This window comes from Panthera pardus, unplaced genomic scaffold (genome assembly GCF_024362965.1).
Source record: "Panthera pardus isolate Hobbes unplaced genomic scaffold, ASM2436296v1 HiC_scaffold_27, whole genome shotgun sequence".
Lineage (NCBI taxonomy): Eukaryota > Metazoa > Chordata > Mammalia > Carnivora > Felidae > Panthera > Panthera pardus.
Window position 1 is genome coordinate 113,716,353 of NW_026526843.1, and position 26,442 is coordinate 113,742,794.

The 26,442-nt window shown below is 36.9% G+C and overlaps 1 protein-coding gene across 1 annotated transcript; it reads left to right on the plus strand.

Moving 5' to 3' along the window:
• On the plus strand, positions 1 to 24,371 carry FANCB (FA complementation group B). Its single transcript, XM_019417935.2, has 9 exons — positions 1 to 422; positions 8,065 to 9,075; positions 10,789 to 10,941; positions 12,155 to 12,247; positions 17,577 to 17,705; positions 21,230 to 21,396; positions 21,970 to 22,436; positions 22,555 to 22,792; positions 23,310 to 24,371. The coding sequence occupies exons 2-9, from the start codon at positions 8,149 to 8,151 to the stop codon at positions 23,722 to 23,724; spliced, it is 2,589 nt and encodes an 862-aa protein (XP_019273480.2). The 5' UTR covers positions 1 to 422; positions 8,065 to 8,148; the 3' UTR covers positions 23,725 to 24,371.
• The last annotated feature ends 2,071 nt before the right edge of the window (positions 24,372 to 26,442 follow it).

Here is a 26,442-nt window from a genome sequence, read left to right on the forward strand (position 1 = left end):
GCGCTGCCCAATCTGATGCGGCCGCTTGGGTCTGGAGGCGGGACCAGGCGCTTAGCTTGGCTTTCCATTAGCTTCTGGTGCGGGCTCCGCTCCCTCAGACAGCCCCTGCACTGCGGACCCGCCTCCGCCTACCCCCGGATCACGGGAGCTTACAGCGCCGAGCTCCGCCCGAGCAAGCTCCGCCTGCCCCTCTCTTTCACAACCTTCCCTGGAGGCCCCGCCCCCTCAGCCTCCCTTGGCAACCGTCTCCGGGCAGGCTCCGCAGGCTCCGCGCGCCCCGCCTCCTCTGCTCTCGACGCAGCCTCCGGCCCCGACCTCCCAGGATGCAGCGCGCGGGCGGGAGGTTTGGAGCCGAGGGACGCTGCGCCCGCCTGGGGCGTCGGGAACGTGGCGCCTGTCGGACTCAGGACGCGCGGGCTCAGGTATGGCAGGCGCGTCGTCCCACACCTTCCCCTGGCCTTCGCGGGGCCGGGCGGCAGAGCTGGGTTGGCCCCCCCTTGTGCCCTCTTTGCGGAATAAGGGGATGGAAACGAGCTTGCCGGGGCCTATGGCCGTCATTCTGTGGAATGATGACTAGATTGTAAGTGCTTGCCGTATTGGATTATTTCGCTTGAAACTTTCTTCACCCCGCCGCATCTTTCCCACTTGGAGTGTGAGAAATTTATCACGGATTACGTTTTTGAGACCATTAAACTAGAGCAGTTATAGAAAGTTTAAAGATGTAAAGCACCTTACAGTTTATTAAGGTAGTTCTCAACCGGGGGCAGTTTTATCTCCTAGGAGACATTTGGCAGTGTCTGGAGACAGTTTTGGTTGTCATAATGGGGCAGGGACCAGCTACTGGCCATCTAGTGGGTATTGCTAAATAGCCTGCAATGCATAGGGCAGCCCTTACGACAGTTACCCAGGGCAAAATAACCTTAAGGGCCAAACCTGAGAAAGATTTAGGTTTATAGGGCCCTGGAACAATTTTATGATTGTCGGCCAAAAAAATGGAAAAGAAATCGTTTTGTGTTCGATAACGCTGCCTTTTTTAAAAAACTGAAGGATCCTGAAAACTACAAAGAAATGCCCCCATATTTCCACCATCTATAGTCAACCACGATATCTAGCCTTTTTTTTTTTTTTTTTTTTTTTTAGTGTGTTAAAAATGTGTTTGGGGAAAAATGGACACCTTGTTTAAAAAATAGTTGAATACATTGTTTAAAAATAACATTTCAGCTCTAGCTACAGCCCCCCTCTGGCTCCACTCCCCTACCCTGATACCTATCTCCTCCAGAATAAACAGTCGTTGGAATTTGGCATGAATCTTTACAGAATCTTTGCTTTTTACATTTTGGACCAGGCTGCCTGGGTTTGAATCCTGGCTCTGTTACTTCCTATTTGGAGGTCTTTGAGAAGGTCCTTAAATTCCATGCCTCTCCTTCCCCATCTGTAGAAGAGGATTATATTGCCTGTAGTATAAGGATGTAGCGAGGAATAAGTCCAAACTGCTTAGAGTAGCACCTGGCACAGAGAAGCACTCCAGGAATGTAGCAATTGTAAGTAAACAACAACAACAAAAAACCCAATAATGTTTTATGTGTTTTGATTTAGATAAATAATGTACTCAAGTATATATACATTTTTCTGTAGCTTAATTTTTTTCATTTCGTTTTTGAAATCTAGCCAGGGCGGTATATGTAGATCTGATTCATTCCTGTTAACTATAGTATGATATTCCATCTGTATGTATTCATTACCCTATTGATGGTCATGGAAGTTTTTACTTTTTTTCTTAATATTACAAATAACAGCACAGTGAACATTCTAGAGCAATGTCTTTGTGCATTATTATGTAGGATTATTTCTCTGGGTTCATGTCTACAAATGAAATTGATGGATGTATGTATTTCAGGTGACTGACAAATTGCCTTCCAAAGTCATCTCTCCCTTTAATTAAGAACTCATAATTATCTCCTAACTAAACTGATGGCTTTGCCTCCATTCTTACCTTCCACCATCGTCAGCACTGTCACCAAGATCTTTATAATTCAGAAGTGTAGTTCCGTGATTTCTGTTTTTGAAACCTTTCAGTGGATTATCATTGCTTAGAGAAAGTTAGAAGTAATGACGTAGAAAACCTTTAACTTAGTCTTTCCTAATCCTCCTAGTGGATCACCATTCCCCCACTTTCACCTACATTTCAGAATCACTAACGTGTTTTGGAAAAGGGAAAATGGAGCTTGGTTCTGGGTAGGCTCCAACAAATGATTTCTAGTTGGAGAGGTAGGAAAACGTATTAACAGCAGACCTATTCTGTAGCCAAGTTGATTTACTTGGGTAAATGTTCTATACGTTGGGAAAAGTACATCTATCGGTATTATGCTTATAAAATTATGTTTAATATTAGGTGAAATTTTTAGTGGGGTGTCTTAATTCTACCTTTTTTTTTCAAAGATACTTTCTGTTGGTCATACTTGATACAGTTTCTCAGAGACATTTTTAGATTTTATCTGCAGATAATATGCTCTTTTAGGATCTTCCTCAACCAGACAGGTAGTTTATTTAAAGAGTTCTGAAATTTATGACACCCAGAGGAATTTATTAGCATTTAAAAATAACATTGTTTATTTGATAGGAGGCTGGGAGGGAAGAGTGGATGAGGGTGATAATTTATTGCCAATCTACTATATTTCTGTTAGTGTGTATTATTTCCCTAGTATACTCATCTGTTTTCATTTTATGTACAAAATATACATAGTCAACTTTGATATATGGTAATACAGAACAGGAAACGCTCAAATTAATTGTGTAGTATTTTATAAATAATCTGCCCCCCCCACTGCTCCCATTAGCTACAGTGGGAGATAAAACTTAACTGGTTTTAGTTAACCTGTTTTTTTTTCTCTTGTAAGGGTGTAAGGCACCACAGTGTAAGCCATTATTGTAAGGGTAAGTAAGTAAAAATTCAGATGACCTAGAGACTGGAATAGTAAGCCTGGTGCCCTGATAATCAGGGTTTGATTAATCAGAGCTTGTTTATATTGGTTTTAGAACTTCTAAGTTGAATCTTATTTTCAGTTGTTTCCAGATTATTTCTTTTAAAATTTTTTTTTAAAGTTTATTTATTTTGAGAGAGAGAGAACATAAGTCAGGTAGGGGCAGAGAGGAGAGACAGAATCCCAGGCAGGACCCACACTGTCAGCACAGAGCCTGATGCAGGGCTCAAACTCACAAACTGAGATCATGACCTGAGCCGAGATTAAGTTGGACACTTAACCAACTGAGCCACCCAGGTGCCCCTGTTTCCAGATTATTTCTTTGTAAAAAAAAAAGAAAATTACCATTTATTCCATAGACTTAAAGGTTTGTTTTATGAACATATGCTAAGAACTTTTAAACAGGTGTTGCATTGGTATAAATTAAAATAGATGTACATAGGTATGTGAATTCAATAAGTCTTGAAGATGATAGAAAGTTTGAGAAAAAAATTTATCTTCATAAGTAAATATATTAATAACTTCTAATTTTTAACTCTTAAGGTGATCCATTTTAAATAACTTATTTAAAGTGTGCGTGCTTTTGCAGTAGTATTTAAAAATAGAGACATTTCATGTTACAGTCATTTAAATCTATTTGAATCCGAATCCATGAGAATAAGTTTTCTTTTTGCCAAGAGCTCATGCTAAAAGCCTGTTGGATTAGGATTATAACTGGGCTTTGAATGCCATAATAAACTTTATAGCAATGGTTTGCAACCTTTATCTCAACATCATTCATATGTTCAATACACAATGTTTAGCCTCTATCTTTCCAGGTAGTAACTTAAGGATCATAGATCTATTGAGAAAGGGGGAGAAGGTACATGCAAGGTTTTTGAGTTAGGGGACAGTTACCAGATCAAGTTTGTGTTTTTGGACAATAACTGAAGTAGCATAAATAAATTAATACATTGGAGGGGAAGAGAGACTAGAGTAAGGAAGACCAATTTAAGAAGATTTTACCTCAGCCTCAGTGAGAGATGAAAGCCTGAACTACCATAGTGGCAATTGGAACAGAGTTGGAAGATAGTGGTTTCTAGGTTAAGGAACTTGGTGATAACATTAAAAGAACAGAATGTAAGGGGTCTGATTTTCTTAAGTCATAACTTTATTAAGGTGCAACAATACATACTCTAAAGTTAGGAAAGGGGGAGAGTCTGCTCACCATTTAGTAGTCAGATTCTCCTTCTGTCATACTTGGATATTGGTGAACCAGAGCACTGTGTTGATTAAACATTAGTTGTGATACTTAATACTAAAATCACAAATGTTAGTATGTTTGATGGAGTCACTGAGTTCCTGAAGTCTCTATTCTCATTTGGCATAATTCTTTTTTCTTTCTTTTGTTCAGCTTGATTGCTTCCCATTACTTTCTTCTAGATTACTAATTCGTTCCTCTGCTTCTTCCAGCCTACTGTTCATTCTATCAAGCATGTTTCTAATTTCCTTTATTGAGCCCTTGTTCTCTGTTATGTTATTACTTATCTCTGTGTTAAGGGTCTCACTCATGTCTTCCAAATTCCTTTTCTGTGTAGAAGTTACTTTTGGTTATTTTTAGTACGATTAAGAAAAGTGAAAAACCTTTCATGTAAGTAGGTAGTAAAAGACAAGTTCTTAGATCTTTATCTCAGATTATGTCATATTAATGCTAATATATATATATATCTCTCATTTAATGCTTGAAAAAAGGAAACTTTTTTAGAAATCTAAAAGACCTGACATGTCTGTGGGAAATTTTAAATCAATTATTACTCATATATTTTGTTGTAATACAATATTTATTTCTTTAAACTAAAAGATAGTTTCATAAGTAAAAGCCACACCTTTGATTTACCTACTTAGCTTCTTTACTGAGACAGCTGAAACTACTTTGTAATATTACTGTCCCAGATCTTTGCATTAGTTGCCTAACAACAAACCAGTAAGCCAGTGACTTCTGCTAGTTTGTATTATCATACAGTATCTCCAGTTACTTCAAGTAATAGGTTTCATGAAATTCTCAAAAACAGTATCATCAACTTAAACAATTACCATGGAGCTATGTATTTATCTGTTACTATATGACAAATTATTCCCAAACTTAGCTTAAAACAGCAAACATTATCTCAGAGTTCCTGAGGATCAAGAATTTGGGAGCAGCGTAGCTTGGTTGATCCTTCTGGCTCAGAATCTCTCCAAGGGTCTGAATCATCTCAAGGAGCTGCAAGATCTGATCCCAAGAAGGCTCACTCACATGGCCATTGGCAAAAGGCTGAGGCCTTGCTAACTGTTGCAGGAAGCATAGTCCCTTGCTGTATGCACCTCTCCACGAGGATGCCTGAGTGTCTTAATATGGCAGGTGGCTTTCCTCATTGCAGGTGATCCAAGGGGCAGGTCAACGAGGAAGCCACAGTGCTCTCTGACCCAGTCTTGGAAGTCTCAAATTGTCCCTTCTGCCATATTCTCATGGCTAAGAGTGAGTCATAATGACCAGCCCTCACTGAGGGAGAGGAGAATTAAGTGCCACTTCTTAATGGAAGGGATTTCAAAGAATTTATGAACATTGTTTAAAACTACATCCAATGATGTATTTGGAAATTCGACAATAAGCTATGGCATCTCCAATTTGAAAGTAGTTGCTGACTAATTTAGTCTGTTTTAATAGAATTGCCTCTAAATTAAAGTTATTTCTATAAAATGCTGCCTTAAGTTAAATTTTTAGATGGTTCAGTGATACTTTTTTTCTATTTGAACTCTTGGTAGATTTTTATAATAAAAGAACAAGACCTAAGCCTTTGGAGTTTCTCATTCAACAGAGGAGAACATTATTGCTTAATTGCATATGACCTAGTTTTATATCTGAAATGGTTGAATTTCCTGGTGTAAATGATCTGCAAGTAGAAAAGAAAGAGTATGAGTTAGAGTTATTTATAGCGGAGAGGGACCTTTCAGCGTTCCAAAACTGTTAGTATGCGACTGTTCTGATGTTTCCAAGGTTAGGTACTATAGAAACCAGAGCTGGCCATGATGGTAATGATAATGATAATGGTAGCAGCTAACCTTTATTGAGCACTTTCCATGTGCCAGGCTCTATTTTAAGTGGGTTATATTAGTTAATTTAGTACCTTGTGAGGTAGTACTGTTACTACACCCTATCTATCATCTGTGGATACCAGGCACAAGGGATTACGTAACTTGCCCAAAGTCATGCATCTAGTAAAAGGCTGGCCAGGCCCACCATTCACATTGTTGTCTAGGCTCTGCAGCGATGTACAATTCATAGCATATGCTGAGCATTTGGTAGCTATTAAAGAAGTGAGTCTGCATATATAGCCACTGAGTAAAGATCAACATCTTTCTCTTACATGTTGTGTTCTGTGTAGGGGGTGTTCCTTTGTTGTTGTAATTTTTTCTGCAGTTAGATTTGGCATGTTTTCTTTTTCTAACTTTATTTTTATTATTTTATTATTATTGACATGTTATATGTTTTAGGTGTACAGAGTATTGATTCAACAATTCTATACATTATTCAGTGCTCACCATTATAAGTGTAGTCATCATACAATGTTATTTCAGTATTATTGACTATATTCCCTAGACTGTACTTTTCATTTCCGTGACTTATTTATAAGTTAGTACCTCTCATTCCCCTTCCTCTATTTTGCCCTTTTCCCAATGACCTCCCCTCTGGCAACCACCAGTTCTCTGTATTTAAAGAGTCATGTTTTTGTTTGTTCATTTTATTTTTTAGATTCCATGTATAAGTTGAATCCTATAACATTTATCTTTCTCTGTCTGACTTATTCTACTTCATATAATATCCTCTAGGTCCCAGCTACCCATCGATAAATGAATGCATAAAGAGGATATGGGATGTGTGTGTGTGCGTGTGTGTGTGTGTGTGTATAAAACATAGATATATATATAGATATATATATAGATAGATACATATAAATGGAATATTACTCAGCCATAAAAAAGAATGAGATCTTGCCATTTGTGACACCATGTGTGTTCCTTTGTTCTTAATCTACTTTGCTAATTCTCTCAGGTTGCCTTACTTATAACCAGTGTTCAGAGTACAGGGGATGCATGCCAGGACAGTGTGGTAGTTAAAAGTGTAGGCTCAGCAGTCAGAAGCCCCTCTTCTGAATCTAGTGTCATTGCCAATTAATTTTGTAACCTTGGAAAGTTTTCTGACCTTTGTTTCTCAGTTGAAAGATGTGATGATAAGAATACTTTAAGAGAATAGTTGTAGGCATTAAATGAAGTTACGTATTGTATCTGGCATATAAACCTGAATAACTGATAGCTATTATTTAATTCTTATGTTTATTATAATGTTACTAATCCTCTAGTTTTTTCTACTTGGAATAGGAATAGTGACTCCCTTAAGGTCAAAGCTGCACTGTTTTTGCAAAGTAAGATTTAAAATTGATTTCTATTACTCTTATGGTGAATTTTTTAAAACCGTGGTATGGTGTCTCCTCTTTTTCTTTCTGGGCTTTTCATTTTTACTCTAGAGTCTGTATGAGCTCCTGTTTCAGGGAAGCAGGACCCCAAGTGCCTGGGCTGTGGTACCAGTCTAATTTGAATCATTGACTCATTGAATTGTCATTGTAGAGAGGCTAAGGCTGAGAGGAAAAAACCAGGTTTGAGTCCACAGGGTAGAAAATGGGGGAAAAAAGAAAATGGGGAAACCAGATTAGGTTGGTAAGTTTGAAAGAGAGACAAAAGTGGAACCCTTAAGAAATTCCCTGAGCCAGAAAGAATGTCTTCAGGCACTTTCAATAGACCACCTACAGATTCTAATAGATGCTGTTAACACGTTCAGTTATCTTTTGTGATGTGGCTATTTGCATCGTTTGCAAACTGTGTTTTTTTTAACGTACAGAGATAATATTTGGGATGGGGCTTTTTGATAAGCATAATGTTGTTAAGATAGCATAAAGAGCTTAAAAATATTCATAAAATTTGTAGCTATCTATGTGATATTTCTCTAACAAACATGTTTTCTTTTCAACTGTCTACTTGATGGTAGTTTTCCTCATTACATTTTTAGGCTTAAAAGCATCAATTGGAATCAATTTGCATTCGAAAATTGGACCAACACGAAGACTTGATATTGTGGAATGACTAGAAAACAATGTCATCTAACGAACAAGAAAGGCTCTTGTGTTATAATGGGGAAGTCCTTATTTTTCGATTGTCTAAAAGAGATGTTGCAGGTAAAGGGCCTGCAGAAATACCCATATTACAAGTCAGGAGAATGGTATTTGACAGAGGAGCAAGAGCTTTTATTCAGAAATCCACTGGATTCTTTATGCTAAAGGAAGAAAACTCTCATTTAAAAATTGTGTGTTGCAACTGTGTGTCAGATTTCAGAATTGGAATTAATCTTCCTTATGTTATGATACAGTGCAATAAAAAGAACACTTTCAGATATGTTCTTCTGTTTCTTCACAGTACCAATAAATTTGAAAAACGTTTGAGTTTTAGACTAAGCCATGAGTTGAAGGATGGTGTAAGGGTCCTTAATGGCCCTTTAGTTTTATGGAAACGTGCAGAAAAATTCTACTGTATCTCTTCTCTAAATGGCAAAGTTATGACTGTGTCTGTTAATTTTTCCTCTGTTCAGTGGGCAGGGGAGATTGAAAATCTAGGTATGGTGTTATTAGGACCAAAGGCATGTTTTTTATCTGAGGAAGGATGCACCCAAAAGCTTTCAAAATCGGATTATGCAATTTGGAAGACCACATTTTGTGTATACTCCCTTGAAAATGAAGAAGTCATAAGTGATGCATACATTATCCCTCCTGCTTATAGCAGTGTGGTAACTTGTGTGCATGTCTGTGCAACTGAGAATGTCAACAACCAGTTAAGAATGTCTCTGATTGCCCTTACTCGAAAGAATCAACTGATTTCATTTCAAAATGGGACGCCAAAAAGCGTGTGCCAGCTTCCCTTTGGAGATCCTTGTGCAGTTCAGCTTATGGACTCAGGTGGAGGAGAGCTTTTCATCGTATCCTTTAAGTCCAATGACGTTTGTGCTGTTTGGAAAAAGAACTTTCAGGTATAGTACTTAATTTCATAATCGTTCAATTGGCGTAGTCTTGGACCTATTAAGTATTTATATGTTTCACAGAGCTTATCCTGAAGTCTTATTATCCAAATCAATTATTAGTACTGCACTTAAAATCAGGTATGGCGCATCATTCTTATTTCTTAAAGTTTTCCAAATGCTACTTGATGAAGGTTTTGCCTTGCTGTTTTGAGTCATAGAACCTTTGAGTTGTTTGGAAGGATATAGATATATAGCTACAGTTATTGCGTATTTATTTGTCTTTTAATATAACTATTTCTAGTTTTTATTAATGTGACAATTAGATGGGCATTTTTCTAAGTTTAGTTATTTGAGAGAGTGAGTGGGGGAGGGGCAGAGAAAGAGAATCCCAAGCAGGCTCCCATGCTATCAGCACAGAGCCTGATGTGGGGCTCAAGCTCACGGACCATGAGATCATGGCCTGAGCAGAAATCAAGAGTCAGATGCTTAACCGACTGAGCCACCCAAGGCACTCTGAGAGAATTTTCTTTTATCGGCTACTGGAAAACTTAAAAGTGTATATATGCCTTGCATTGCCACTCCTATATTTCTTTGGGCAACACTCTTCTAGAGCTGTAGGTTGTAAATGTGTGTGTGCAAGCATGAGTATATAGCTCTATGGTATTTGCATGTTGAGCACATTCTTATTACTGTCTTCATATAGTTAAGTGCACTCCGTGATACTCGTGGTGAGGGTGGGAGGAAGGGAGGATATGGGTATACAAATAAGCTTCCTCCCTGCATAAGTGAAAAATCACAGCTTTGGAAATTAGCCTTATGTGGGGCAGACTGATATATGGTTATATAGATTGAAGTCTTATAGTCTTACTCTAATACATGCCACCCTCTGTCATCTAGATGATGTATCTGCACTGATGCCAGGATTCTGAGTGGGAGTTTTAGCTTTTCTGCCTGAGGAATAAGGGGTATCTGATCCCTATGCTATTAGTTTCTGGGGGGCCGCTCTGGAAGCTTTAAGCTTTAGGGACCTTTATGGAGTTGTCTTGTGTTTTAAACTTTGGGTCTCATGATTTGGTATAGACTGATCACAACTTTCCAGTGGGCTGGGATGGTTCTAGGTGCCCCACTATTAGGATCCATCCCCTTTTGTGTCCCTAATAGTGGCTATGTTCTCCACCAAGGTTTAGGGTATTAAGTTCATCTTGACTCTTAAAAGTTAGTCTGCTTTGAGAGCTTTTGAGTGTTTACCACTACCTTCTAGTTACCTAATGCAATTGAATTCCTTGTGTAATTGGTCAGATCACAAATACATACCTGCTAAGGCTTATGAGAATGAGGGTCATCGTTGAACGTGTTGGAGAAAGAATCTTCACTAGAGTTATTCATGAGAAATGTTACAATTTCCAAAATTGTCATGAGAAGTGTTCAAATTTATAAATTATAATAAAATTTTAATGTAGAAATCAGGAACATGACAGACCCTGGACAAACATTGATAAAATATTAAATTTACGTATCTTGGTATTTATAAAATTGTTGTTTAACTTCCTATGTTTTCTGATCTCCCAATATCTTTAGTTTTTAGTGTTGACACTACCATTTTCATTACTTGTTTATAAGATTGAAGATGACACATTACACCTACATGCAACAAAAGGATTTAGTTTATTTCACATCTGATTTTTTTTCTTTCTCTATTCCTTCTTTTCCACTCTCTTTCAGGTTGCTGCTAAGTGGGAAAAAATTAGCTCAGTACTGATAGATGACTTCATAGGAGCTGGAACTGAACAAGTACTGTTACTTTTTCAGGACTCCTTGAATTCAGATTGCCTGAGTTCATTTACAGTAACAGATCTTGGCAACATAAACTATTCAGTAAGTTATGTGTACTTTTTATATATTACTTTAAGAACCATTTTTGAACATTGGAGCACTTTAAAGCTTTGACCTAGCATTTAAATATTTGTAATTTCATACAGTAAACTCTTTGAACTTTAAAAATAGATTGACTTTTTAAAATTATACATTGAATCTCCTTTCAATAAATGTTACACGAATTGACTATACTTTTTAAAAATATTTATTTATTTTGAGAGTGAGAGAGAGCGTGCATGCACATGAGCAAGTGGGGGAGGGGCAGAGAGAGGGAGAGAAAGATCCCAAGCAGGCTCCACACTGTCAGGTAGCACCAGATGCAGGGCTCAATGCCACAACCATGAGATCATGACCTGAGCCAAAATCAAGAGTCAGACCCTTGGGTCACCTGGGTGGCTCAGTTGGTTGAGTGTCAGGTCATGATCTTGCAGTTTGTGGCTTCAAGCCCCACATCAGGCTCTGTGCTGACAGCTTGGAGTCTGGAACCTGCTTAGGATTCTGTCTCCCTCTCTCTCTGCCCCTCCTGCACTTGTTCTCTTGCTCTCTCTCTCTCTCTCTCTCTCTCTCTCAAAAATAAACATTAAAAAAAAAAAGCAGTTGAACCCTTAACCGACTAAGCCACTCAGGTGCCCCCAAATTGACTATACTTTTGATATAAATTTGAAATATAGTATATCTGGTGTTCACTCACGTGATAGTAATACTGTAAGTTGCCTTTATTGTTGCTTCTGAAAATTCACATTTTATACCGATAAACATGATAACATTGGATTAATTAAGGAATAAAAATGAAACTGCTCTATTAAAAGAAGTAACACTTCATAATATCTTAAGATCTTGGGCAAAAGGGAAATAATACTCCTGAAGTTTCAGACCTATATGAAATATCTGGAAAAAAAAATCTGAGTCTTGGTTTTTTTTCTTAATAAAATGAGGACAGTTCCTATTTTCTCTAGTTGTGGGATTTTATAAAAAATCTAGTAAGCTGATACTTTTTGAAGCAGTATACAAGTGTTAGGTCAGTGGTGGTAGTAATAATAGTCATTTTTTTCTAGTTACAAGAAATGATGGGGAAATACATATTTTTTTGTCTCATGTAAGAGTGTGTAACATGGAAAACTGCCCTTTGGATAAACTTTGTGTTCTGTTAATCCTATGAATTTTCAATTTATTTCAAAATTTCAGTTTTAGTGTATTTTTTTTTATTTCTTAGAGTGAAACATTGGATTGCAATGAAGATGACTTATTTGAAGACAAAGAAGGGAATCATTATTTGATGATTCCACCTCTGGAAAGAAGATTGAAAGTTGGTGTCTGTTTGCTTTTTGTTTTTACTTTTTTGGGTTAGTGATATTCTAAATGAAGGAAAGAACATTGAGAGAAAGGATCTCAATGTATAAGCAACGCAGTGATTGGGAAAAAATGGTATTTCAAAGGATCTTTACCTTTTTAGTACCTGTGTAAAAACTATTATGGCATTACTTATAAATGTATTATCTAAAAATGATACCTTTTTGTAGTAAGACTAAATTTAATAAGACTTATAAAACATACGAAGCTCACTTTTGAAAACACATTCTTTCTGGTCTTAAGGATCAGCATGCCATAGTATCTCTTTTAAAAGAGAAGCAAATATGATGAATCATAACATGTACCAAACATGAACAGTTTACCCTCAAATTTTCCCTACAAAGCTCTCTAAGGGAGTTTTTGTTTTTTCCAAATATATGAAGGTAATGCGTATTCCTTATAAAATACTCAGACCGTTCAAAGAAATATTAAAAAGAAACTAATAATCACCTATGATTCGGCTACTGAGATATAACCAATTTTAACACTTTGCCATGTATATTCTTGTAGATTTTTAAGTGAATATTTGTAAATTTAAATAGAAATTTGATATGATGCATGTTCTTTTGTAACCTGCCTTTTTTCATTCATAAAAATTTTTAAATACTCAGAAAAGTTCAAAGAATAGTATTGTAGTTATCTCTAGTCCTCACGTGGATGTTAACTATTGGTACTTTAAAAAAAATTGTTTGCCTCATCTATGCTTTTGTGTACATATGCACGTATGTATCTACAGTTTTGCATAACCATTTAAAGCTTGCAAATATTGTAATACTTCACTCTTATGTATTTTAGCAGGAATTGCCTAAAAAATAAGGACATACTTGTATGTAGCCATACCATACTATTGTTACAGTTGGAAAATTAGTAATAATCTTTTAATCTTATTTACTATTCTCTCTGTATTCAGATGTCTCTAAGTGCCTCAAAAATGTTTTTTATATATGCTTATCTCAGGGTCTGGTCAAAGTTTACACTTGCAGTTGATCATTGTATGTCTTTGTTTTTTTATCTAGAATAATGCCCCTCCCCACTTTTTTACAATGAAACTAATGAGGAGGCGAGGCCAGTTGTCCATCTTTTTGGATTTATCTGTTTCCTTGTGTTGTCATTTTACTTTTTTCTCTGTCCCTGGCAAACTTCTTTCGTAAAGGGCCATATAGTAAATATTTGTACTTTGCAGGTTCTTCAAAACATTTTTGTAACTATTTTAATTATTGTGAATTTACTAAATGCTTATTGAGCACATATTAGATATGCATGTTGGCAATAGACAATAAAATATCATAGTGGACATGGAACCAAAAAGGAAAAGATTGATTACATTAAACCTTTTGTGCCCTGGGGGTGCCTGGGTGGCTCAGTAGGTTAAGCAGCTGACTTCTCAGGTCATAATCTCGCAGTTCATGAGTTCAGGCCCCACATCTGGCTCTGTGCTGACAGTTCAGAGCCTGGAGCCTACTTCAGATTCTGTCTCCCTCTCTCTCTGCCCCTCCCCCATTCATGCTCTGTGTCTGTCTGTCTCTCTCTCTCTCTCAAAAAAATAAACATTTAAAAAGTTAGAAAAAACCTTTTGTGCTCTGAATATATAAAAAGACAAATTATGTAAATAGTTATTGTAACAAGCGATGAAGGATTAATTTCCTTGGGACGTTTGGGTGGCTCAGTCAGTTGAGCGTCTGACTCTTGATTTTGGCTCAGGTCATGATCCTAGCTAGAGTCATGGGCTTGAGCCCTGTGTCTGGCTCTGCACTAAGTGTGGAGCCTGCTTAAGATTCTCTCTCTCCTTCTGCCCCCTCCCCCTCCCTCTCTCTGTCTCTTAAAAAAAATGATTAATTTCCTTAATATGAATATGCATTCAGAAACAGTATTGCTGAGAATGTAAAGTGGCTCAACCTCCTCAGAAGGAAAGTTGTTACAGCTATTAAAACGTGGACAGGACTTTTCTTCTTACTCTCGCCATTTTACTTCTAGAAATCTGTCCTAAGGATATACTTGTACAGTAAACAAAGATGATTTTATAGGAATGTTTATATAGTATTTATAGACAACAAAATTCAGTCTAAATATCCATCATTAGGAGTTTGGCAAATCAGTTATCATATACCTGAACTATGGAATACCATGAAGCTATCAAGAAGAATAAGGTAGATCTTTATACTGAGTTAGAAATGATGCCAAAATAATTTAATTTATGAAAGCATGACTTTTAGAAATTCCACCTCTGGTAATGTGTCACCCACTTTATTTGGACCAACTCTTCTGATAAAACCAAGTTAAAATCATAGTTGAAATATGTCTTTAAAATCTCCCTAAAAGCTTCAGAGAGGTGAAAATATAAATTACCAGGCCAAGCTCTAAAGGCTGGAACCCAGAGAGAACCCAGAGAACACTGATACTGCTTTTGCCCTGGGAGCATTTGTGTTTAACCTAAAGCAGTAGTACCCTAGGCAACTGGCAGAAACAAACACAAAGTCCTCTCTCAAAACACACATTTATCCATGGCCTCTTATAAATCTCACAAGTAATTTTTCAAAGAAAATGAGCCACCCACAGAATAACTAAGCACATAAACAAGGCATCATGAGCAACTATTCACTGAAAATGACCAAATAGCATTTCTATGAACTAAAAAATACATTGAAATAAAAATGTCTCATCAGATGAGTTTAACAGCTGACTCAAAGAGATACAGAGCAAAGAAGCAAACCAAACTATGTTACAAAAATTATTCAGAAGGTAGCACAGAGTCGTTGGAGGAAAATATTAAAAAAAACACACAGGGGAGGCAGGAACATATGAAAGTGAATAAGACATAGTTGCATGTCCATTTTATTTCAAGTATCCACACGTTATTACTAGCTCTCAATTTGGATAAAAACATTTCCAAGTGTTGGAAGGCCTTTTAGAGATTAACAAGTCTTCCTTCCCCCTCCCCCATTTTATATATGAGGAAGCAAATAGCCAGAAAGGTTAAGTGACAGGCAGAACTTGAACCAGTGTCCGTTTCACCGTTCTTTCCCTTATAAAATTTGTTTTCCAACCGAACGGTTGGAAGGAAACAAGTTGGAGGGGAAACAAGGAGACCAGGACCTTGGAGAAACTTGTGCATGTGTACAGGAATGTTCACAGCATCACTGTTTGTAATAGCCTATGCCTGGATATAATCCAGATGTCCATCAGCAGAAGGATGGAGAAGTGAGCTGGTATGGTCACATGATGGAATACTACAGAGCAATGAAAGTCTACAACTACTAGTGACAAATGGGATGACTCTAAAACCTGGAACATACAGAATGATTCCATTCATAAAAGGTTTCAAAGCAAAACACACAAAAAACTAAAAATACTCTTTAGAAGTTACGGTGATGGTAAAATTATGTAGACAAACAAGGAAGTTACCTTAAGAGGCCAGGGTAGTGTTGCCTCCGTTGGAAAAAGAGGAGTTGGTGACTAGGGAGGGTCCACGGGCAGCCAACTGCGTATGGTTATTTGGGTGTTGACTTCCTGATTAGTTTGTAAAGTGTTTTCTGTATTCACTCTTCTCCATGTATAAGAGAAATCGCAATAAAAACAAAAAAGCAAGGTCTGGTGTCTTGGAGCGCCCTATGCGCCTGTATTTGGTTTGGGGTGGATTTTACTTCCTTAGAGTGAGGAGAAAGAGAGCATTCCTTAACATAAGCATGGAAAGGTTCTAGAAAGATAAACAATATGTTGGCTGTACAAATGGGATTGAGGGTCTAGAAAGGGAAGTTGAAATGTATTTTTATGCTGTTTAAATGTGCTACCATGTGGTTATTTTTATAGTTTTATAATAGTACTTCACAACATAGAATATTTGAATAATCTAATGATTCACTATTTAGTCCTGGAGTTGGGGGTGGTGCATATTGAAAGTAGGGAAGAGAGAACACGTAACTTTTGAGGGTACCTTCATTGTCAGTCTGCGTACATATTCCTCTCTTCTACTCCCTACCCCTCCAGCATTCTCCAGTTAGACTCTCCCCCTCTGACATGTCCAGCTCCCTCTCCGTAAGTCACAAATTACTCAGGGAGTGAGTGATACAGTGTGAATAATGTGGAGCCCGCAGAACTAGGTCAACAGATGGTTTTTAAATAATAGCTATACACTTTACCTACTTTGTGCAGTGAGGTAAGATATAATTCAGTCTTTACTTTCTAACTTCTGTTCACCAATAAAAAGTTAGGGAATTTACCTGACTTTAACTGTAATTTGAAAGAAAGGAATTTAAAAACAGGATGCGTTTTGTTTTCCAGTATAGAAAAACATGTTACATTAAAAGCTGGATTAATACTTCAATAGTCTCAGGTATCCATCTGAAATGAAATAGCTTCTGTAAGTTCAAAGACATGACTTTAAATTTTCAGTAGCAAAATATATTTCATGAATGTTCCATCTTTAGTAGTGAAATCTATTTATCTGGTATAATAAAAGGAATGGATTGCTCTTTGCCCAGTCTTTGTTTTCTGTAGTTAAGAGTTGACCCCAGCACTGTTTATTAGCACAAAATTAAAGTTGTAACAGTTTGGGGGCTATGTGTTATCTTTAAAATTTGCTATAGGGGCACCTGGGTGGCTCAGTCAGTTGAGCGTCTGATCCTTGATTTTGGCTCAGTTCATGATCCCAGCGTCATGGGATCAAGCCCTGCATTGGGCTCTGTGCTGAGCGTGGAGTGGAGCCTGATTAGGGTTCTCTCTCCATCTGCCCCTCTTCCCAGCTTGTATGCCGGTGCTGTCTCTCTCTCTCCCTCTCTCCCTCTCTCTCTCTCTAATAATAAATAAATAAATTTGCTATAGATGTTATATTAAACAGGATTTCAAATAGTATCAAATTAAAAGTGACCATTTCTACTCATAATGATGTCTTTGCTTTTTGAAGCCGAAATTATTTCAGCAACGAGAAAAATAGTTTTCTTGTGGGGGATAGGAGTGTTGGTAGGCCTTAATTTTTATTCATATGGATTACACATTCATGTTCATATTGATTGATTACTTAATTCAGTGGTGAAATGCATGCTAATACATTGGCATTCTTTCAGTTTGATATATAAACTCTGTTGCAGTTACTTGCTCTGTTTTTTCCTTTATAATTACTTAACATTTACAAAGAAAATAGTTTTGCTCTGAGAAGTATTCTCTGCTTTTCTACGGAAAGAAGAATTAATAAACGAATTTGGAGAAAGTACTTTCTGAATTAATGGTATTGTCAGACTTCATTTGAAATGATGTCTCTGGCAATGATTTTTTTTTTTTCTACTTTACAGGTTGGATTGGCTTCTATTCAGGAATTAAAGCAGCATCTCTTGCTTAAGGAAAAAATTATTTCAAAATATTGGAAAATTTTAATAAACCTGATTCAAGGGAAAGATGAAAGTACATCAGCTGCAGAGAAGGTAAAATTCATCATGTGACCATTGTATCATTTTATGAATTGAAAATCTACAAGCTATTGGAAATCATTTTTTTTTTTTACTTTTTAATTTTTTCCTTTTTTAAAAAATTTAAATTTTAGTTAACATAAAATGTAATATTAGTTTCAGTAGTGGAATTTGGTGATTCATCACTTACATATGACACCCAAGTGTTACAAGTGCCCTCCTTAGTACCCATCACCCATCTAGCCCATCTCCCACCTACCTTCCTCTGTCAACTCATAGTTTGTCCTCTGTCATTAAGAGTCTCCTGTGGTTTATTTCAGTCTCTTCTCTTTCATTCCCCTGCTTCACCTATATTTATCTGTTTTGGTTCTTAAATTCCACATAGGAGTGAAATCATATGGTATTTGTCTTTCTCTGATTGACGTATTTCACTTAGCATAATACATTCTAGTTCCACCTACTTCATTGTAAATGGCAAGATTTCATTCTTTTTGATGGCTGAGTAATATTCCATTGTATGTATATGTATGTACATGTGTGTATATATATACGTACATACCTACATACCACATCTTTATCCATTCATCAGTCGATGGACATTTGGGCTCTTTCCATAGTTTGGCTATTGTTGCTAATGCTTCTATAAACATTGGGGTGCGTGTACCCCTTTTGAATCTGTATTTTTGTATCCTTTGGGTAAATACCTAATAGTGCAATTGCTGGGGTGTTGGGTAGTTCTGTTTTTAGTTTCTTGAGACAAACGTCCATACTCTTCTCCAGAGTAGCTGCACCGGTTTGCACCAGTTGCACCACCAACAATGCAGGAGGGTTCCCCTTTCTCTGAATCCTTGCCAACACCTGTTGTTTCTTGTGTTGTTCATGTTAGCCATTCTGACAGATGTGAGGTGGTATCTCACCATGGTTTTGATTTGTATTTTCCTTATGATGAGTGATGTGGAGCATCTTTTCATGTGTCTGTTACCCATCTGGATGTCTTCTTTGGAAAAGTGTTTATTCATGTCTTCTGCCCGTTTCTTCACTGGATTATTTGTTTTTTGGGTGTTGAGTTTGGTGAGCTCTTTATAGATTTTGGATACTAACACTGTATCAGATATGTTGTTGGGAAATATCTTCTCCCATTCTGTAGGCTGCCTTTTATATTTGTTGATTGTTTCCTTTTCTGTGCAGAAGCTTTTTATCTTGATGAGGTCCCAATAGTTAATGTTTGCTTTTGTTTCCCTTGTCTCTGGCACCATGTCTAGTAAGTTGTTCTGGCCGAGGTCAAAGAGGTTTGTTTATCCTCTTTGTGTTATCCTCTGGGATTTTGATGGTTTCCTGTCTCACATTTAGGTTTTTCATCCATTTTGAATTCATTTTTGTGTATGGCGTAAGACAGTGGTGCGGTTCCATTCTTCTGCATATTGCCATCCAGTTTTCCTAGCACCATTTGTTGGAGAGACTGTCTTTTTTCCATTAGATATTCTTTCCTGCTTTGTCAAAGATGAGTTGATCATATAGTTGTGGGTCTTGAAGAGTTATTTACATTGGAATATTTGGATATATTGGAAAATTCCACTCAATGGAGGCAAGGAGCAAAGTGGCAGGGATTATAATGCTGGACTTTTGTGACTTAAAAATATTTGATTAAGGAGTCAGTATTTTACCAATTTGCAAATTATTCTTAATCTATAGGATACTAAAATCCCAGTTGTCAGGAGCCTTGGGGAACAAGTCCTTTTGTTTAAAAGATTTAACTATTAAACATTTTTATTTGTGTAGTTTCAATAGAAATCACCCCTAAGTGAATTATGTATTTTCTGATTTCTTAAACAGAATATACTGAGCATTAGGTAACCTTTTATTAATGAATACATAATTTCATCATTATAATAATCGTTCTTTTCATCTATTGCAGTGTTCATTTCTAAGGCTATTTATTCTTGTAGTTAATGCCCCCAAATTGCTGTGCTTTTTTAGTGTTTATATCTGCTTTTTATAATTTTACTCTAATGTTCTTTATAGTTGACCAGCATAAGAACCTCTTTAGGTTCTTGCAATTACTTATGTCAATACGGTAGTGTAGAAGGTTACCAAAAACTCCTTCAACTTCATAAAAAATAGTATTTATGAACATTAGTTCCATACAGAGAAAGACAGTGTAGTAAAATTACAAATAAATTAAGAAAAGCTGGACATGGAGAAACTTGATACTACATTTTACTCCCTCAAGTCACCTTAGTGCCTAGCTCGGAATTCCTTCTAGATTGACCAGTGTTGCAGCAGTCTATGCCTTGTGTCTGTATTTCAGTCTTAGCAACATGAGGACTTGGGTCCAAAATATGATTCCATTAATGTAAGAATCATAACAAAAGCACAGCATGTTGCTTTTCTGTATTACTGTTCTAATCTCTTGGGAAAGCTCATGAAAGTCATTGTTAAAAGTCTCCCCCATGTCCCTTTCCCACCTCATACCAGTGATTTTGCTAGTATTAGAAAAGGGGAAGAAATGTTTCGAAATTAATGCACTGAAATAAATATGTGCAAGGCACCATTTTGGGCTGTTTACATGATTAATTTTAAAAGCAATTCTGGCAGGCAGTAAAAATTACCCCAGGTTTCAGATGAATGGCCTGTCTCAAATCTCACAGCTCCTGGCAAAGGTATCAGATTCCTAGAAACTTGTTCAGCCTACTATAATGTAAGTGTATCTTATTACATATTACAGACGTTTTTTCAGTAATTACCACATAGAGGGGCAGTATAGAGTAATGGTTAAAATAGGACATGGGCTCTGGAACAAGTCTACTTTGGTTCAAATCCCAGCTCTGCCACTTGCTAGCTGTGTGACCTTAGCCTCCTATCTTCCTTACCTGGAAAACGTACATAATAATACTACCTAACTAAGGTACTGGGGGTTTTGTGAAGGTTAAGCAGATTGAATCCTGAGTAACACTGAGAACAGTGCTGGACACGTAGTAAGCATTCAGTAAGTGTTCTGAATCATTATGATTATTATTTCTCCTCCTCCCACCATTTCTATTGTTGTTATAAATCGATATATGTGTGGAAGTGAGTGAATATGGCCTGGACTTTAAGAGTACAATTTTAGCCATGATTGATCAGCAGTCTAAAGATTTTTAATCAGTTTTATTTGTACAAAATTTTACAGTTATCATTTTAGTCTAAGTCACTTTAATAATCTTTGGATTGTTCTCAGCCCACCCAGGACATATATTATCAGGTTATTTTGGACTCCAAGTTTATATCTTTGCTGGCTCTGTGTTGGATACCCCATCTTGTTTCCAGTCAGGCCATGCTTCTTGGTCTCAGTAGATAGTTTATTATATATAGGTTCTATAAATTTTGTTTTAGTGATTTATATATAGCCTATAGTATAAAATGGTATGGTGCAGATGACAGTGTATTTTAAAATATGTAAGCTTTAAGGCCCGACTGAAAGCTGATTTACATTATTTTTTTAGTTTTGCCACATTGGTAGTTTTTTTGGTAGTAAGTTATTAAACATGTTTTTCTTTAAGGCACATCTTGTTACTCTTTGTGGTAAAGAAGAAAACCCTGTCTGCACCTTTGAGGAAAAGATACCAGATGATTTTCAAGATTCAGAACGGCTAATAGAGAAGATATGGTACCGTGTAATAGATGATAGCTTGGTTGTTGGAGTGAAAACGACATCTTCTTTGAAGCTGTAAGTATCATGATAACGTTATCTTGATGGTCTAGAATAGCAGTGTCCAACAGAAATATAATGTTAGCCACATAAGGAATTTTAAATGTTCTAATCAGCCATGTTAAAAATGTAAATGGAAACAGGTGAAATTAATTTTCACAATATTGTATCCAAAACATTATCATTGCTGAGGGGTAAACAATGTTCAATATTAAAAAGTAGAGTTTATTCATGTTATTTAGGGGAGTACAGAATACAATTTTTACTCTAAACGGGGGGGGGGGGGGGTGGGGGGAAGAAAGCTACCTCAAAAATAAAATCCAGCATTATTTTACTCTTCCTTTCTCCTAAGGAAATTATTTTCCTGAAGTTCAACGTATTTATAGTGTTGTTGGCTTTCCTATTTCAAGAAATGTGCTATTACAGGATCTTTAAAAATGTGTTTGGTTTTTGCACTTAATTTTTTGATAATTTGAAATGATACTTTCTAGGAAAAGAGAGGATATAGTTTTGTTATTGTTTGTGTAGCATTTAATCATCTCTTTGATTCTAAAGAATGAGCTTTTGGACTCAACTCTGGATTTTTTACAGGTCCCTGAATCATGTGACTTTATCACTGGTAATGGATCAAGCTCATAGCTCCAGCTGTCGACTTATTAAGTGTCACAATAGGGTGATCAAGTTGAGTAGGGATTTTCCCCCAGCATCACGCTCAGTGCCATGTGAAATAGGATCGGAGGCAAAAAGGATCAAGTTGACTATTGATAGTGAGGAAGAGGGAGAGGAAGAGGAAGAAGAAGAGGAGAAGGATGAGGAAAGCTCTGCTGGAGAACAAGCATCTGAGAAAGAGTGTGTGCAAGTCATTACTGCTGTAACACCTTTTTCACCACTTTTAGCATTCATTGATTTCTGTTGCATTGTGCTGCTACAAATTAGGGAGAGGGAAAATGGTAACTCTTCTGAAGATCATTATATTTGGTGTGGCAGACTTTTCATAAGTCTAGAAGATCTTTCAAGTAGGAAATACCTGCTGACATTTCCAAAGAAGAAACCTATAGGTAATTTTTGTTGGTACTTTTTAATCATATACCTAATTGAATTAGAAAATTTTAAGAACTCTTTCGATTTGATAATGGACAGTTTAATGACAGAGCTTGTGACATGTTTTTCTCATAGAACACGTGGAAGATCTCTTTGCACTTCTCACAGCATTTAACAGAGCTTGTTTTCAAATCACATCGCCCACCTATTCTCTGACTTCAATGAAGACGTGGCTACTAGAACACATGAAATGTGAAGTAATCCAAGAATTTCCAGAAATTTGCTTTTGCAAAAGGCCAGGAAGTTTCTATGGCACACTCTTTAACTGGAAACAAAGAACACCATTTGAAGGGATTTTGATAGTCTATTCCAGGTAATGCCCATCAAATTGGAATATGTCCAGAGAAGTTAGTGCATATGTGTGTGGTCCAAGAGTCATCTCCAGAGTAGATATCTGTGTCACTGTGGGACACGTTCAGGTCATTGTCTGGGATAGCATGAATGGACACAGGTGGCCTCATTTAGAAACTGAAGCTTTTAACTTCATGTTTGTTTTTGGCTTTTTTTTTTTTTTTAGTCGGTTAGGACCTAATAGTTATTTTAAGATTTCTACTTATCTTTCCCCGACAATGAAATTTTAAAAATAGAATACTGATGTTATTACTCAGAGAAAAAAATGTCATCAGGAAGCAACTGATTAACATTAACGGATTGGTATAGGATATGTATATTTGATTGCTACAATCTGAATTATATCAAAAGATCACATGCAGGCAGTATTGGTTCTATTCATCAGTAGATGAATATTAAGTGATTACTACAGTAAGTTGTACACGACTGCTTTGTGCTGTCCCGAGTTTTGTAATATTGTGTTTGTTTTTTTATTTCAGGAATCAAACAGTTTTGTTCCAGTGCCTTCATAATCTCATCAGAGCTCTCCCTATAAATTGTTTCTTGAAAAAACTAAAATCAGAAAGTGAGGATTTCCTAATTGATCATTTGGCATCATCTTTGGAGAAGGAATTGGTTATCCTTGGTTCTCTTTCTTCTGCCTTAGTTGAGGTTGAAAACAACTTGGTGCAGAGTTGCGAAGCAAGCAAAGAAAAGAGTAGTGGTGTTGTGGCTGCTTTATCAGACAGAAAGGAAAACATCCATCCCTACAGAAAAGAATTTCAGAGAGAAAAGACGCAAACGTTGGGGACGAACCTAAAAGTGAGTGGTGCTCTTTATAGAGAAATGACTTTGAAATTAGCTGAGGTTCAGCTGAGATCAGACCTTGCTGCACAGAAACTGGCTGGTTTATAATTACCATCTCAATTTGATTATATTTTGAAATATGGTTTCTCTGCCAGGACGTTTTGGTTCCACATTTGTTTTAATTTTACATTCTGTGCCTCCTTTGCAAAAATAAAGATCGAGGCTTTACCGGCGGTGCACAGAACAGCACGCCTTAGAACAGCAATTGTCAGCTGGGGTCATTTTGCTTCTCTCCACCCGCATCCCCCACCTAGGGATTTGGCTGTGTCTGGAGACTTGGTGGTTTTTTTTGTTTGTTTGTTTGTTTTGGCTGTGAGAAGTAATTGGGGGTGGGGAGGGTGTGGCAGGGCTGCTATTCGCATCTCGTGGGTGGAGACCAGGTGTGCTGCTAAACATCTTACTCTGCACAGGACAGCTCCCACGACAAACAGTGACGCTGCCCCAAATGTCAGTAATGCCAAGGACGAGAAATCCTACTTAAAGTTACCACTTAAGTGAAGACTGAAGTGATCTAACAGTATTCTGGTCCAAACCTTTAAAAAAGTAAATGGTCCTTTTATTGTATCCTGTTTAGTAGAACCTAGCGTATAAAAATCCGCTTCAAACAGATAAACAAGGTTGTTAGGATTCACAAGTTTCTGTGGAAACTGAAATGGCAGTGTCTAGGTGAGACCATTAAAATGAAAATCTTTGAACCCCGTGTTAATTTAAATTTTATTAGAAAGCTCCTCGGAAATTGTGTAAGTCTATAGAAATATGAAAATTTTAGGGCATTTCTCTGAAAAGCATATTTCTTTCAAAAGGCTAAACATACTTCATACACCACTCTTTAAAAAAACTGAAAATGGCTTTAAGCTGTTTGTAATTCCAACTCCAGGCCAAGGTAAGATACAGAATTGTAACTAAAGTAACTTAAAGAATATGATGCTCCCTTAGGGACTGAGAAATTTCAAAATAAGTGAAAATTCACTTAACAGTTAAAAAGTGATTTTTAAGAGGTCCAGTGAGACATTTCAAAGGGGTAAAGATTCAGCCTATTCTTTTTTGGGAAAAATAAGAATTCTGGAGTAATGAGAGAATGTCAGGAGAGGGGAAGACACAAAAGGGCATGGGCCAAAAAGTGTTTTGGATTCTTTTCTCTCTAAAATGTTAAGTGAGATGGAAGTTTTGATCTCAGCTGAAAGAAACAGATGATGATAGAAAGTGGCATTTCATGCTTGCAGCTCTGAAGTGCTAATTTCCACCATGCCTTCAAAATGCTTGTACCTCATGATCTGGTGACGCAGATGGGTTTAGAAAATATAGGTTATAACTTTCTTGTCTTGGTTTTTATGATTGTCCATATAACATGCTACCTCTCGTTTTAGTAATCCATTACGAGTGGAGATAGAACCCTTCAGCTCTCTTTCAGGATTAATTATGGAAGTCTGGAAGCATTATGTGTCAGAAGATACATTCAAACTGCCTGTGACATGTTCTGAAAGAACAGCCATGTATAAAATATAGGAAAAAATTGTAAAAAAAAAAATTGTAAAATGGAGGCTGTCAGAAAGTAAACAATTTAATTATAATAGTTAATTGCTAGGAAAGTTAGGATAATTGAAGAAAAGCATGTTGCTTATTTTTTTTATCTATAAAAGGAACCAAAAAGCATTACTCTATATACACCAAAAAACCTCTTTGCAAGTGAGTTTTGTACTCCAGTATATTTTTTCTACTCACTACATACAAGAAAAGGCAAAGTTGCAGCGAATGATGCCCTTGCCACTCTCTTATGAGTCACTAGTGTTTGTACCTGTAAGCACATTCTTCTGACCACTGCCCTCTTGAATCTGAGGGTACCCTCAACAACGCTTCTCCCAAATCCACACTGAAGTGAAAATGAGTTTTGTTTTAGAATGGAGCATGCCACAGTTTTCAGACACCAGACTTTCTGTTGTCCTCCTGATCCCTTACCTAAGGAACATGTGCAAGCCAGCTTATGTAGGACCTTTTTCTGTTCGGTGACTAGGTTGAGGGAGGGGGAAGAAAGGTAACATTAATTAACTGCCAACTATATGCCAAACAGTAAGCTAGAAACACACATACATACAAATATCCATATCCATACATATGTATGCTTAAATCCTTCACAGCAACCCATAAAGTAGAACTATTAGAATTGTCCCCAGTATGAAAAAAATGTTAGGCCAAATTAAGGGTATGCATGCAAACAACTTGATACTATATACCCTTGTTACAAATATCTTCAAAATGAGCAGCTCCTTTTAGAATTCTAATAATATATAAATGAATCTTTTATTGTTCTGATAACATCTCTTTATACCATATAAAATTGACTACTCAGTTTTTCTCAGTCTTTTTTTTTTTATTGTCAAGTTAGCTAACATACAGTGTGCTCTTGGCTTCAGGAGTAGATTCCCATGATTCATCACTTACATACAACACCCAGTGCTCATCCCAACAAGTGCCCTCTTCAATGGCCATCACCCATTTTTCTCCACCCCCCTTACCCCTGTCAACCTCAGTTTATTCTCTGTATTTAAGAGTCTCTTATGGTTTGCCTCCCTCTCTATTTGTATCTTATTTTTCCTTCCCTTCCCCTGTGGTCATCTAAGTTTCTCAAATTCCACATATGAGTGAAATCATATATTTGTCTTTCTCTGACTGACTTGTTTTGCTTAGCATAATACCCTCCAGTTTCATACACGCTGTTACAAATGGCAAGGTTTCATTCTTTTTCATTGCCGAGTAGTATTCCATTGT